Source organism: Diabrotica virgifera, chromosome 9, assembly GCF_917563875.1.
Source record: "Diabrotica virgifera virgifera chromosome 9, PGI_DIABVI_V3a".
NCBI lineage: Eukaryota > Metazoa > Arthropoda > Insecta > Coleoptera > Chrysomelidae > Diabrotica > Diabrotica virgifera.
In genome coordinates this window covers 158813718-158830634 of record NC_065451.1, presented here as the reverse complement: position 1 = coordinate 158830634, position 16917 = coordinate 158813718, and the positions used below count along the sequence as shown (strand labels likewise).

The window sequence follows — 16917 nt, the reverse complement described above, 5'->3', positions numbered from 1 at the left end:
TTTTAATAATTAAATGTAACTATATTTTATAATATTTTTTATTTTAAGATAATATAAGTCTTTCTTTAGTCAATGACTGTAAAATAATTTTTTAATTGTTATAAATAAAGGCACTACGATTTAAGAAAAAAGAAACAATTATCTCAGCTTCAGTCGATTGTAGAAAATTTTTATTTTTTTATAAATCTTCGTTTCATCTTCAGCAACAATAATCTGTTAGAAACTCATAGGATGTACAGGGCGGCTTCAGCTTTAAATGTTTATAACGAAATTTGCCCCCTTATTTTCAAACACAACATTTAGCTCGGCTTCAGTTGGTAGTAGAAGTTTTTAATTTTTTTATAAATCTTCGATTCGTCTTCAGCAACAATAATCTGTAAGTTAAAAACTTATAGGATGTGCAGGGCCGCTTCAGCTCTAAATATTTATAACGAAATTTGCCCCCTTATTTTCAAACCCAAAAATTAGAGGTTTAAAAATGTTTTACGCATTTATTTACATCAGAATATGAAAATATAACTCTCTATAAGGAGATTGGATGTTTCACCAACTCTCTACGATTTTTTTTTTCAAAAAGTTATAGCCTTCGACATTTGACCTCTTGGGATAAACAATTTATAATATCTAAGCAACAAATTCGTTAATCCGGCCTTACAATTTTTTTTAGATTTGGAATTGAAAGGTCTTTATTTTAAAGCTTTAAAAAATAAAAAAAAATTATTTGTACAATAAACAACGCTATTGTAAAAAACGGCCATTTTGGACCTTTCGCAGGCTGTTTTGCAATAACCAATTAACCAAATTAAACTTACCTTACCTCAAATTGTAGGTTTTTTAATTTACTACAACTTTCTATTAAAAAGTTTTTCTCTAGAATCAATATCCTAAGCTGCAAAATTAAAAATCTTTAAAAATTGCAAATTTAACAAATGAAAATCGCAATAACAAAAAAAGCTCACAATATTTTTGGTCACATTTTAGTAGAAGTTATTCCTGGCATCGTCCTTTACAACACCTGATAGGTTTCAAAAATTCCTGAATTATATCCTGAAATCGACCTATTTTTCACCCACAGCCTGGAGTAATAACCAAAGTCGAAAAAGTATGGGCATTGCTCACACAAAGGATGAAAAAGGTATAAAAATACGTACTTTTGACTTATTTGTCTTCATTAGTATAGTGCGACTAATATAGGCCTGGATCCCGCGTATCAAAAAAAGTTGATTAATAGCAAGCTGAAAATTTGTTAAGAGCTTAATGGTGTCTAGCCGGAAAAATTTTGATGTATGGAAACACTGGAACAAGGGAAGTTTTAATATTTTGGAACGTGATTATAATTGTGGAAGGTGTCATCCTGATAAGTTTATGATTGTGAAAACTAGCAGGTTGTTTTTAAGTTTATTCCATAGCAAACTTTATAGAATATATAATAAAATGTTTGTCCGACAAATATGTTGGGCATTTTAGTAAGTCCGATACGTAGAATATGTCAAATGACAGGAATTATGACGTGATAAATAGCAGTCTAATTTTTGCACGAGAATTTAATGAAATGGTAACAAACCAATTGGAAGTTCTGTCCGACAAAATACTTGGGACGATTTCGTAGTCTGACGTTCCAAATTTTTAACCTGTTCCATAATTAAAACATCCCCTGTTCCAGTGTTCCCGTACATCAAAGTTTGTCCGACTAGACACCGTTAAGGTATTAACAAATTTTCAGCTTGCTATTAATAAACTTTTTTTTGGTAGTTAAAATATGGTTAAAATCAAATTGGAAAGGGATCCAACTTGACTACGCAATACTGGTAAAGATTGTAATGTAGGTATTCACGGTTGCCTCCCATCTTTTATCAGTTGCACAATTTTAAATCTATATTTAAGTAATTTTGTACAACGTTTTACTGTTAATTAAAACTGTCATATTTTTTATTTACATGATGTAAATGTTCATAAAACATGGAAATTTCATTCAGTATAAGGTCACTGACAAATTGAATTAATAAGTATGAAGAAATAACATTTTCTTGTATGAAGCGGTCATATTAAATTTACAGAAACACATAGAGTATAATATATACACTCTTTAGTACAACATGAATGTATTGAACATAGTATTTTTATTTCTTGTAACAGTTTTTCCTGCTATTGAAGGGTTGGTTACAGGTAAGTTATTGACTAGCTAATATATAAAGCAACTTGATATATTTTTAAAATGCTTTTATATACTTGGCTTGGTCTTTATCACTATGTCACTATATTACTATGTCCGGCAAATTTTGTAATCCATTTTAAACATACTTCTAGGCTGCTTAGGCACCTGAAATTTTCAGAGTAGGTCAGAACTAGTTAATAATGCAATATTTAATTGTTTAGTTTTGAGGGAGCTAGAGCTCTTAAAAGATGACGTCTGTGAATTAGTTTTTCTTAAATATCTCCAGAGCGCTTCTATTCAGAAAAACGAAAACTGGTACGTTTATTTATCTTGCAAATATAAATCGATTTTTTTCAATTGCGACATTCTAGTACCAGTCATATGCGTCCGTTTCGGGTAAGTCAACGGTTTATTTCTTGCATAACTTTTTTGTCTTAATTTTAAATCATTTTTGACATTTGATGATTAAATATCTGATCACGGCGATATAGAGGCCACACAATCTCAACGATGTTACCCATAGCCTTATTAACTAGTCCTTATTCGACATTAATGATAGCTCTTAACATTACTCTTGCACCGACGAATATCTCCAACTCCTTTAGTAATCCACCTACAGGGGCCATATGAGGGAAAGGGATGGTCTGGAGCATTGGAGCGTGGTGGAGTGATTCCTGTATGACACGAATTAATACACCTTGCTCCAATGAATTTTTGCACCCAGAATTTTTAGGAGTGAACAAGTTTCACAGACTAGGTTGAAACGAATTGCTTGTTTGCTTACTCAAAATGACATATATCACCTCGTAGTGGATTTGGATCTCCAAATTAAATTTGAAAACGAAGTACGCAATAGACATAAAGTTTTACGAAATATATTTTGATAAAAAAATAATTTCCAATATTTCCCTTAAAGTTGTGTGTTAAATAAACATTTTCTTTGATTTATATGAGTTTAAAGTCGATTACAAAATTCTTTTAGGACATAGAAATTGAAAGAACAAAATAGTTTGTGATTTTGTATTGTGTCCTATAAATTAATAATGAAAACGTTTTATTATAAAAAGTTCTTTTTTATAAAATTGTTATTATTTCATTGATTACGTTCGTTATCATCAACCAAAAGCCTAAGCACAGGCTTTAATTATGTGAATAATTGTACAAGTTCAAATTTTTTTCTAGACAAAGATTATGCTTCTTTACCAGACTTATTTCATCAAGATAATTTTGATAAATGCATGCTTTTTGATGATGAAGCACTGTACTGCTATTTTGAATACGAATTGGAACCACAAAATAATGAGAATGCCGTGTGGAAAGCTATGCAAGTAAGTCTATATCATACATATCAAATTTTTATCAAGCTATTTTTTTGATTTAGCTTTTGAACTTTTTAATTTTATGTTCTTACTCGGTGGAGAGGACAACATGATAGCGGTTTAGGCCGATGTCAGATTATGCGTTTTGACCGGATGCGTTTCCACCGCATCCGGTCAAAACGCATAGTGTGACAGGTCGGTCCGGTTGCGTTGGAAACGGATGCGTTTGAGACATCGTTACGCGCTTACAAACTGCATCGGACAATGCATAGTGTGACAGGTCGGTCCGGTTGCGTTGGAAACGGATGCGTTTCCACCGCATCCGGTCAAAACGCATAATGTGACATCGCACTTAGATGGCTAAACGGTTGATGCATTAGTGGAATAGAATCCTAGCATCGTCCGATGGCTTGATGTCGTCCGTTTACTTTTCGTTATCAACACCCAGTTTATCTTTCCTCGTTATAGTTCACTAAAGGCATGTGTTGGTATAATATTTCAATATACTAGACACAGCCGTTATAGGTAAAAGTTGCTAATCATTTTAGGCACTATAAGAATCAATAACTTAAAATAAAACGTATGAACACTGTGCCGTCACTTTTTAGTGCCACATGCGTTGACAGTGGCGCATCAAACTTTCCACTCATGGACGGGATAAAAAAATAAAAGGGACCCTCTCTAACTGCCAGAATTTTTTTTTCATTTTTTTAAGTTCTATGTGATTAACAAATAAGAATCAGCCTAATTTTAACCCACCACCCCCTTACCCCTTCCACCACTATCAAAAACTTAATTTTTCGTTATAATTTTTTTAGGTTGGATGAAATCAATTTTAAACTTTCAAAAAATTCACACGCATAATTAAGGCTTTTACAAAACAGGTCTATTTTTTATGGTTCCGTAAGTTGAGTGTACATAACATCAAAAACAAATGTTTTTTTTTATCTAACAATAAAACACTGAAAACGTTTGTTTTCTATACTTCCACAAAATTTATTATAACTAAGTGACTACAGCTGTTTCGGCGGAGTGCCTTTCTCAAGTGATATAGTTTACAATGTGTTTGCCTTTTTAAGTCTTCAACTGAAGAGGTTGAGGAGTGGGGAGCTGTTTGTCTCGAGTTGGTCATTCAGAATTATATCTGAATTTTTCAGTTTATTAATTTCCATAGATTCTAAAAAAGATAGCTTAAGGCCTTTATTTTGAATATGTAGAATTTGAAACTCTTCATTGAAAGAATGATTATGATCTAGAAGGTGAAGTGCGTATGTAGAAGTGTCTGTTTTTCTATTGTTGAATGCCCTTTTGTGTTCTGCTATCCGTTTGTCAAAAGTTCTGCCAGTTTGACCGATGTACGTTTTCGGACAGTCACCACAAGTTAGTTTGTACACACCACTCTGTAGTTGCTTTCTGTTTCGGCTTTTATTGTTCTTAATATATTTGCTTAAGTTGTTGTTAGTTCTGAAAGCTGGTGTTATTCCTTTCTTTTTTATGTATCTGGCTATCTTTGTTGTTATCTTGCCAGTATATGTGAGAGAGCAGAAGGTACTGGGTTCTTTCTGTGGTGGTGGATACACTAATTTCAGGGCTTTCTTATGGAGTTTTTGGTTTAAAATTTTGTTAACTGTTTGTTCGTTATAGCCGTTGTTTACTGCTATTTGTTTAATGATGTTTAGTTCTATCTCGAAGTTATTTTTTGTCATGGGAATTTCTGTCAGTCTATGTATCATGCTATGGTAGGCTGCTAATTTGTGTTGTGTAGGATGGGATGATGAATTGTGTATAGTTGCGTCAGTATGGGTAGGTTTATGATATACGGAGAACTCATGTTTGTTGTGTAGTCTGGAAATCGTTACATCTAGAAAGTTTATGGAGTTATTCTGTTCTGTTTCTATTGTAAACTCAATATTATTATGAAGTGAATTAATATATGATAGAAATTGGTCAAGTTGTCTGTTAGTACCTGTAAAGCATACTAGTATATCATCCACGTATCTCCACCAATATAAGAACTGTTTAAATACGGGATGTTTAGAAATTGTTGTTTCAAGTTGGTTCATAAATATATCTGATAGCAATGGGCTTAGAGGATTACCCATAATAAGTCCTGCACTGTTGTTTGTGTATATTTGATTATTGAATTCAAAATAGTCTTGATTTATGCTAATTTCAAGAAGGTGTAAAATTTCAGATGCAATGATCGGATTTGTACTATTATGGTCTAAAAGATTTTTAACTAAAACAAAAGTTTCTGTAGGAGGAACACTAGGAAAAAGATTTTTTACGTCAAATGAAATTAGTCTGGAGTTGTTGGGCAATTGAAAATGTTGTATTTTATTAACTAGTTCTAGTGTATTTTTTACGGTGCATTTAGGTGAAAATTTAGTGTATTCTGTAATAATATCTGACAGTTTTTTTGAAAGTTTATATGACGGAGCTGTATAAAAAGAAACTACAGGTCTTATTGGGTGGTCAGGTTTGTGTAGTTTAATAAAAGAGTATAATTTAGGAGGTTGTGGGTTCATAATATTAAGGTATTTCTGCTCTGTTGGATTTAGTATTGATTTTGAATTTTCAATGGCTAGTTTAATTTGTTTTCGGTATTTTTCTGTGGGGTCTTTGTTTAGTTTTATACTGTTTTGGTTAGTTAAAAATTCTATTGTTTTGTTATTATAGTCTCGTTTGTCGATAGCAATAGTAGTGTTACCTTTGTCTGCTTTTGTAAATATTATGTCATGTTTTATTGATTTATTTTTAATTGAAACGGCTATTTGGTTTTCTTTGAAACAGGAATTATTAGTTTCACTACATACAAGTAAAGGGACAGCACCGGTACGGGCGCAATTTGACGCTTTTTTACATGTAAATCTCCATAAGAAATTTTAAGGTCCATTCTGCTCATTTTTGTCTCGTTTTGTGGTGGAGGCCCGACTTTTACGTCACGATTGGACCAATAAAACAGAAGATATAACTAATGCCCTTTTGGCTGTATCCTGAAAATACGTAACTAATGCCCCTGATAACGTATAAGATATAATAGAAGCAGTATTTTGATATGTCCAATCCATCCCTCTCTGAGAGATATGCGAGGTATCATGTGATTTAACAAATTGAATAATATAGAAAAATTAAACATAACATCATGCCATAAAGACATTAGATACAAATGATTTAACCACCAGACACAGAAAAATCAAATAGAGCAGAATGTTAAAAAGGAGTTCTGTATCTTCGGTCCTCTTGGTGCAATAGGGACATACGAATTCTCAAATGATACGATTTAACCAATAGAGTTCAGTGACAGAAAAATAAAATACATCATGTCAAAAGGGTCTTAGATACGTATTTTCCGTCCAATCGTAACTTACAGTACCTCAACCAATAAAATACAATGGCATAAAAATCAAATACATCAGCATGTCAAAAAGGCTTTAGTATTTTCTTTTCTACTGAGAAACATCCAAATCTTTCGTAAAATATTATACACGGGCGTTCTTTCTATATGTCCAAACTAGTAAACCTCTTATTTTTAACACGCAACTCTCAATATTTACATTATTTCTTCCTAGAAAATATCAGTGTATCAAAATGGAATACAAATATATGCAAACCACCAATTGCTAAATCTATCATTATATCGCTAATACCTAAAATACATATCAGATAAATTCTTTCGCTAAGTCCAAACCACCGATATTTCTCACATTATTTTCAAACCAGATTTAGAGTTCTAGTCAAGCATAAAAATCAAATACATCAGCATGTCAAAAGGGTTTTAGTATTTTCGTTTCTACTAAGAAACATCCAAACTTTTCGTATACTATCGTGTTGTATACTTTTGTACACTATTGGTTTTTATAATTTGTTTAAATTTTTTTAATAAATGTAGCAATAACTTCGAAATTATGGCATTTAGTTGTAGGGAAAATAACATGAAAAATAATCAGTATTTCTTTAGGACTTCAAAACTCAAATAACGACTTCTTGTCCTATTAGAAATACGGAATTGGATTTCCAGAAAAACGGAAAATCTGACAACAATGTAATTGTCACTATAATATAGACCGCCTCAGAAAATTCATACCCATCAAAATCTATAAAAATCTTGCAAGCCGTTTCCGAGATAATTGAGTGTTTCCATACATAAAACTCACTCTGTATGCAAACCAGATTTAGAGTTCTAGTCAGACATAAAAATCAAATACATCAGCATGTCAAAAGGGCTTTATTATTTTCGTTTTTACTGAGAAACATCCAAATCTTTCGTACTCTATTATACACAGGCGTTCTTTCATTATGTCCAAACTAGTAAACCTCTTATTTTTACCATGCAACTCTCAATATTTACATTATCTCTCCCTAGGTGCAAAATGTCAGTATATGAAGCATAAATATATGCAAGCCACTAATTGCTAAATCTATCATTATATCGATAATACCTACAATACATATCAGATAAATTCTTTCGCTAAGTCCAAACCACCGATATTTCTCATATTATTTTCAAACCAGATTTAGAGTTCTAATCAGTTGGAGAATACAAATTTTTGTTATAAAGTACGTTTTAAATGTGATCTCAAATAAAATCCCATGCATAAAACAAATTGAATTCATCGATATGAAAAAGAACTTCGACTTAGTGCAATATAAATGACAAAGACAAAAAATATATCTAAAAGGAAGATATCTAATAGAAATAGGTCGCAAATTTTCAAAGCAAAAGTCTTTTAGTATAATTAGAGTAATCCGATTGAGAAAATTACTTATTATGGGTATACACAAGTTAATAATAAGCAAAAAATCGAACTTCTATTGATCCAATCAAAAAAAATCAAATACATTTGTACTATGAGAATGATCTCCGAAAGGGAAATCGATAGGTCAAAATAAACTAATTTTAAAGTAAAAATGTGGCTTATTCACAATAAAAATAATAAATAATAAATTTTCTTGCGCTCCTTATTGTTTTACGAAAGATACAAAAAAAAAACACGAAAAATACACGATACGTAGGTAGAAAATAATGTCATTATTAATTATGACTTAATCATTCTTTCGAATGTTTTTAGTACGCATGACTCTAAGAATTTACCCTGGTATGATTCTGGTTTCGAAGGATCTTTGGACGGTTTTAAAATAATTCGAACTAGGTTTCGAAGGATCTTTGGACGGTTTTAAAATAATTCGAACTAAATATATTCTTACCAACCATCTGGAAACTTAAGGTGTGTGTCGATATAATTCTTTATTTGCACTAACGCCATTACTACAATCGGAAATTTTCTTAATCATTCTATAAGTACAGTATTTTAATTGCATTTTAAACAGGTTTCTAATTCACTTATGGAAAAATTAGAATTAGAATCAGAATCAGATTAGAACTTTCATATTGTGATACATTTGTATATGGAAGAAAATAATACGGTATGTATAAGATACAAAATTCAAGCATTGGAAAAGCCATACAAGAGGCACACCAAATTCAAAAATCTTGACTATTTCGTCTAAACATGAATTAAAATTTCTAGTTCTATCTTCTAGCTTCTCATCCAGCTTGAAATAGGATATTAGTATTCATATTTATTATTTCAAAAATTTTAAGATATCGTGTCTTTTGTTGTAGGTATACTTTCACATTTTTAATACATATTACCCAATTTTTACTTACCCATCATCGAGTTAATTTATAAATGCAATAAGTAACTCCTTAAGATATTATGCTTTCAAAAAACGCTACCAACCAATCTCCTTCATATTGGCTAGTTTCAAATGTATTTCTACAATTACACCATTATTTGCCGAAATATTTTAAAGCAGTGTTGACAACGTCTAAAAAACTGTACATAATTTGGTACATAAATATCAAAAATGATGATCAAAATTGCTTTTATTAGATGATTATTAGCTCTCTTTATCCAGCTAAAATAAAATAAATAAAGAACTTACATCGTCATATCCATATACTGTTTTGAAAACCGAGGACTTGGAAGCTCCAATAAGTCATAACTCGAAGTTTGAAATAGTAAATAGTATATCAGTGAATGTTTATGCTTTGGAATTAAATCAAGTTAAGGAAAAATAATTTTACGAATTAGTGCCTGCTTGCCTAAACAAAACAAACTTGATAGACATGTAAATTTGAATCTTATTCAGGATAAATATTTTCTAAAATTAAATGATTACCTACGACTCTCATCGTAGTGACGATGGAAATATTGAAATAAAATATCATTACTTCTGGAAAAAAAGGTGTCTAGGTTGTTACACTATATAACCAAAAAAGAAAACTAATTCACCCAGATTTATTGGAAAAATTTACTGTTTCACCGTATCATTAAAATCTTACAAAAAAAGAAATATCGAATTAAATAAACAATACATAATAGAACTAAGAAGTAAATTACGAATATCAGAGTGCATGAGATACGAAATAAACATCTTACAAGCAAAACTATCGATACAACAAATACATATTATATACATTATTCACTTGAAAATTTTAAAGTAATGTTGGCTGAATGTCCAAGAAACTGAGTATATTTAGCCTCTTTTACAATATTTCTGAAAAACTTCAACGAATTTGTCTATTTAGCGAAAAAAAAAATCTAATTCACGCAGTTTTATCGGAAAACTTTGCTATTTACCATTTTTATTCACTGTCTTTTTAATCTGTTGAGTAACATCTTTAATTTATTTTGATTTTTAAGAAGTTTTCTAACCTCCTCTAATTACGATTTTTTGTAGAATTTGGACTGGTTGTATTGAATTATGATAGGTATGTGTATCTGATTACGCAATAATTTCAAAGAGACATTCTTTGTAGCTTAGTATAAATTGGTCTTCTAATACTAAAATATTATAAAAAAATAATAGAGTAAAGCAATACAGGAGACTTAAAAAAGGTTTAAAATCTCATGAAATCTTGTTTATTTAGTCTAAACATGAATTAAAATTTATATTGTTCATACTTATTATTTCAAGAATTTTAAGATCGTTTCTAATTATCCATCATCCAGTTAATTTATAAATTATGAAATAGGTATCACTATGATATATTATGCAGCAATAACTATGTTTTCAAAAACTATACCAACCAATCTCTTTCATTCTGACGATGTATTTATACAATTACAACATTATTTACTTAAAAAGTTTAAAGCAATGTTGGCTGAATGCCCAAAAAACTGAGTATATTTAGCCTATTTTACAATATTTCTGAAAAACTTCAACGAATTTGTCTATTTACCGAAAAAAAAATCTAATTCACACAGTTTTATTGGAAAAATTTACTATTTCACCATTTTATTCACTGTCTTTTTAATCTGTTGAGTAACATCTTTAATTTATTTTGATTTTTATGAAGTTGTCTAACCTCGTGTAATTACGATTTTTTTGTAGAATTTGGATTGGTTTTATAGGATTATGATAGGTATGTGTATCTGAAAACACAATAATTCAAAAGAGACATTCGTTGTAGCTTAGTGTAAATTGGTCTTCTAATACTAAAACATTATAAAACATAATAGATTAAAGTAATACAGGAGACTTAAAAAAGTGTTAAAATCTCATGGTACAAAAAAGAAAATGTCTCGAGTGTGAATTTAAAAATGGAGTTACTACAAAAAAGAAGATGGTACATACCTTTGAATATTAAAAAATATTTGAAAAATTTTAATTTTTTTTTGTAGATTGTGTAGTTAATACTAAAAATTAGTAAGGAAATAAAAATGATTATAAATTAAAAAAATCTTCGACGTTTGTTCTTAGAGCATGTGAAACATTAATAATTACCAAAAAATTTCAGTAGGTACCTTTAAATATTAAAAGTATTTGAAAAATTTTAATTTTTGTAGATTGTGTAGTTAATACTAAAAAATTAGTATGGAAATAAAAATACATATCAATTAAAAAAAATCTTCAGCGTTTGTTCTTAGTGCGTAGTTCGAGTATGCCCGAACTTTCCCGATCCCCAATATATCTACTTCTTCTTGTAGTGCTCATCCATTTTGGATGTTGACGATTATCCTAGAAATATATACTTTGCATACTAATGTACTGAAAAGATTTGTAGTTGTTGTGCTGCACCACATATATAGATTTTTTAGCCAGAAAATCCTTCACCTTCCTGGTTTTCTTCTACTTTTCTCTGTAAAATTAGTTGCAGCAGTTCATATCTTCGCTCTTTCTTACAATGTGTCGGATGTATTCGATTTTAACTGTTTTATTGTGGGTACCAGCTCTTTTTCTTTTTTAATTCTTAATAAAATAATCTAATTAGTTACGTGATCTGAGTAAGATATATACAAAAATAAGAAAAAAATGTTTTATTTCTTTGGAATAAAATAAAAAAGCCAAGTTGGTTGACTGGTTTAAAGTATTGCAGTGCAGGGGATTTGAACCTATGATCCAACACTTACTTATTTTCAATGCAATGTAACAAAGTCTTAAATCGCTCGACCAACGTGGCTTTGGAACTTTGCTCTAAAAAACAACGATGATATTCACATGTTATGACATTCCTATTGACAATAAAAAGAAATAAAATGTTTTTCAAATAATATTTTATTCAAAATACTGTTATTTAGAGTGTGAGCTTTATGATTATAAATAAAAAAAATCTTTGACGTTTGTTCTTAGAGCATGTGAAACATTAATAATTACCAAAAAATTACGGTACCTTTAAATATTAAAAGTATTTGAAAAATTTTAATTTTTGTAGATTGTGTAGTTAATACCAAAAATTAGTGTGGAAATAAAAATAAATATCAACTAAAAAAAAATTTTCAGCGTTTGTTCTTAGAGCGTAGTTCGAGTATGCCCGAACTTTCCCGATTTCCCAATATTAGCTGTGAGTTTTGGCTTAGGATACCCATATAAAAAGCATGGAAAACGAAAAGTTTCAGCGTTTGTTCTTAGAGCGTAGTTCGAGTATGCCCGAACTTTCCCGATTTCCCAATATTAGCTGTGAGTTTTGGCATAGGATACCCATATAAAAAGCATGGAAAACGGAAAGTTTACCTTGGACAAGTGACGCCGTCACTTGTCCAAGGTAAACTTTCCGTTTTCCATGCTTTTTATATGGGTATCCTATGCCAAAACTCACAGCTAATATTGGGAAATCGGGAAAGTTCGGGCATACTCGAACTACGCTCTAAGAACAAACGCTGAAACTTTTCGTTTTCCATGCTTTTTATATGGGTATCCTAAGCCAAAACTCACAGCTAATATTGGGAAATCGGGAAAGTTCGGGCATACTCGAACTACGCTCTAAGAACAAACGCTGAAAATTTTTTTTTAGTTGATATTTATTTTTATTTCCACACTAATTTTTGGTATTAACTACACAATCTACAAAAATTAAAATTTTTCAAATACTTTTAATATTTAAAGGTACCGTAATTTTTTGGTAATTATTAATGTTTCACATGCTCTAAGAACAAACGTCAAAGATTTTTTTTATTTATAATCATAAAGCTCACACTCTAAATAACAGTATTTTGAATAAAATATTATTTGAAAAACATTTTATTTCTTTTTATTGTCAATAGGAATGTCATAACATGTGAATATCATCGTTGTTTTTTAGAGCAAAGTTCCAAAGCCACGTTGGTCGAGCGATTTAAGACTTTGTTACATTGCATTGAAAATAAGTAAGTGTTGGATCATAGGTTCAAATCCCCTGCACTGCAATACTTTAAACCAGTCAACCAACTTGGCTTTTTTATTTTATTCCAAAGAAATAAAACATTTTTTTTCTTATTTTTGTATATATCTTACTCAGATCACGTAACTAATTAGATTATTTTATTAAGAATTAAAAAAGAAAAAGAGCTGGTACCCACAATAAAACAGTTAAAATCGAATACATCCGACACATTGTAAGAAAGAGCGAAGATATGAACTGCTGCAACTAATTTTACAGAGAAAAGTAGAAGAAAACCAGGAAGGTGAAGGATTTTCTGGCTAAAAAATCTATATATGTGGTGCAGCACAACAACTACAAATCTTTTCAGTACATTAGTATGCAAAGTATATATTTCTAGGATAATCGTCAACATCCAAAATGGATGAGCACTACAAGAAGAAGTAGATATATTGGGGATCGGGAAAGTTCGGGCATACTCGAACTACGCACTAAGAACAAACGCTGAAGATTTTTTTTAATTGATATGTATTTTTATTTCCATACTAATTTTTTAGTATTAACTACACAATCTACAAAAATTAAAATTTTTCAAATACTTTTAATATTTAAAGGTACCTACTGAAATTTTTTGGTAATTATTAATGTTTCACATGCTCTAAGAACAAACGTCGAAGATTTTTTTAATTTATAATCATTTTTATTTCCTTACTAATTTTTAGTATTAACTACACAATCTACAAAAAAAAATTAAAATTTTTCAAATATTTTTTAATATTCAAAGGTATGTACCATCTTCTTTTTTGTAGTAACTCCATTTTTAAATTCACACTCGAGACATTTTCTTTTTTGTACCATGAGATTTTAACACTTTTTTAAGTCTCCTGTATTACTTTAATCTATTATGTTTTATAATGTTTTAGTATTAGAAGACCAATTTACACTAAGCTACAACGAATGTCTCTTTGGAATTATTGTGTTTTCAGATACACATACCTATCATAATCCTATAAAACCAATCCAAATTCTACAAAAAAATCGTAATTACACGAGGTTAGACAACTTCATAAAAATCAAAATAAATTAAAGATGTTACTCAACAGATTAAAAAGACAGTGAATAAAATGGTGAAATAGTAAATTTTTCCAATAAAACTGTGTGAATTAGATTTTTTTTTCGGTAAATAGACAAATTCGTTGAAGTTTTTCAGAAATATTGTAAAATAGGCTAAATATACTCAGTTTTTTGGGCATTCAGCCAACATTGCTTTAAACTTTTTAAGTAAATAATGTTGTAATTGTATAAATACATCGTCAGAATGAAAGAGATTGGTTGGTATAGTTTTTGAAAACATAGTTATTGCTGCATAATATATCATAGTGATACCTATTTCATAATTTATAAATTAACTGGATGATGGATAATTAGAAACGATCTTAAAATTCTTGAAATAATAAGTATGAACAATATAAATTTTAATTCATGTTTAGACTAAATAAACAAGATTTCATGAGATTTTAAACCTTTTTTAAGTCTCCTGTATTGCTTTACTCTATTATTTTTTTATAATATTTTAGTATTAGAAGACCAATTTATACTAAGCTACAAAGAATGTCTCTTTGAAATTATTGCGTAATCAGATACACATACCTATCATAATTCAATACAACCAGTCCAAATTCTACAAAAAATCGTAATTAGAGGAGGTTAGAAAACTTCTTAAAAATCAAAATAAATTAAAGATGTTACTCAACAGATTAAAAAGACAGTGAATAAAAATGGTAAATAGCAAAGTTTTCCGATAAAACTGCGTGAATTAGATTTTTTTTTTCGCTAAATAGACAAATTCGTTGAAGTTTTTCAGAAATATTGTAAAAGAGGCTAAATATACTCAGTTTCTTGGACATTCAGCCAACATTACTTTAAAATTTTCAAGTGAATAATGTATATAATATGTATTTGTTGTATCGATAGTTTTGCTTGTAAGATGTTTATTTCGTATCTCATGCACTCTGATATTCGTAATTTACTTCTTAGTTCTATTATGTATTGTTTATTTAATTCGATATTTCTTTTTTTGTAAGATTTTAATGATACGGTGAAACAGTAAATTTTTCCAATAAATCTGGGTGAATTAGTTTTCTTTTTTGGTTATATAGTGTAACAACCTAGACACCTTTTTTTCCAGAAGTAATGATATTTTATTTCAATATTTCCATCGTCACTACGATGAGAGTCGTAGGTAATCATTTAATTTTAGAAAATATTTATCCTGAATAAGATTCAAATTTACATGTCTATCAAGTTTGTTTTGTTTAGGCAAGCAGGCACTAATTCGTAAAATTATTTTTCCTTAACTTGATTTAATTCCAAAGCATAAACATTCACTGATATACTATTTACTATTTCAAACTTCGAGTTATGACTTATTGGAGCTTCCAAGTCCTCGGTTTTCAAAACAGTATATGGATATGACGATGTAAGTTCTTTATTTATTTTATTTTAGCTGGATAAAGAGAGCTAATAATCATCTAATAAAAGCAATTTTGATCATCATTTTTGATATTTATGTACCAAATTATGTACAGTTTTTTAGACGTTGTCAACACTGCTTTAAAATATTTCGGCAAATAATGGTGTAATTGTAGAAATACATTTGAAACTAGCCAATATGAAGGAGATTGGTTGGTAGCGTTTTTTGAAAGCATAATATCTTAAGGAGTTACTTATTGCATTTATAAATTAACTCGATGATGGGTAAGTAAAAATTGGGTAATATGTATTAAAAATGTGACAGTATACCTACAACAAAAGACACGATATCTTAAAATTTTTGAAATAATAAATATGAATACTAATATCCTATTTCAAGCTGGATGAGAAGCTAGAAGATAGAACTAGAAATTTTAATTCATGTTTAGACGAAATAGTCAAGATTTTTGAATTTGGTGTGCCTCTTGTATGGCTTTTCCAATGCTTGAATTTTGTATCTTATACATACCGTATTATTTTCTTCCATATACAAATGTATCACAATATGAAAGTTCTAATCTGATTCTGATTCTAATTCTAATTTTTCCATAAGTGAATTAGAAACCTGTTTAAAATGCAATTAAAATACTGTACTTATAGAATGATTAAGAAAATTTCCGATTGTAGTAATGGCGTTAGTGCAAATAAAGAATTATATCGACACACACCTTAAGTTTCCAGATGGTTGGTAAGAATATATTTAGTTCGAATTATTTTAAAACCGTCCAAAGATCCTTCGAAACCTAGTTCGAATTATTTTAAAACCGTCCAAAGATCCTTCGAAACCAGAATCATACCAGGGTAAATTCTTAGAGTCATGCGTACTAAAAACATTCGAAAGAATGATTAAGTCATAATTAATAATGACATTATTTTCTACCTACGTATCGTGTATTTTTCGTGTTTTTTTTTGTATCTTTCGTAAAACAATAAGGAGCGCAAGAAAATTTATTATTTATTATTTTTATTGTGAATAAGCCACATTTTTACTTTAAAATTAGTTTATTTTGACCTATCGATTTCCCTTTCGGAGATCATTCTCATAGTACAAATGTATTTGATTTTTTTTGATTGGATCAATAGAAGTTCGATTTTTTGCTTATTATTAACTTGTGTATACCCATAATAAGTAATTTTCTCAATCGGATTACTCTAATTATACTAAAAGACTTTTGCTTTGAAAATTTGCGACCTATTTCTATTAGATATCTTCCTTTTAGATATATTTTTTGTCTTTGTCATTTATATTGCACTAAGTCGAAGTT

At 29.6% G+C, this 16917-nt stretch overlaps 1 protein-coding gene across 1 annotated transcript in view; it reads left to right on the top strand.

Moving 5' to 3' along the window:
* The first annotated feature begins 2022 nt into the window (after positions 1–2022).
* LOC126892661 (nose resistant to fluoxetine protein 6-like) overlaps positions 2023–16917 on the top strand; it is a 142736-nt gene continuing 127841 nt past the window's right edge. The window contains exons 1-2 of the mRNA XM_050662303.1: positions 2023–2166; positions 3338–3483. Coding sequence (XP_050518260.1) covers positions 2097–2166; positions 3338–3483 — 216 coding nt within the window. The 5' untranslated portion in view covers positions 2023–2096. The remainder of the gene's footprint in view (positions 2167–3337; positions 3484–16917) is intronic.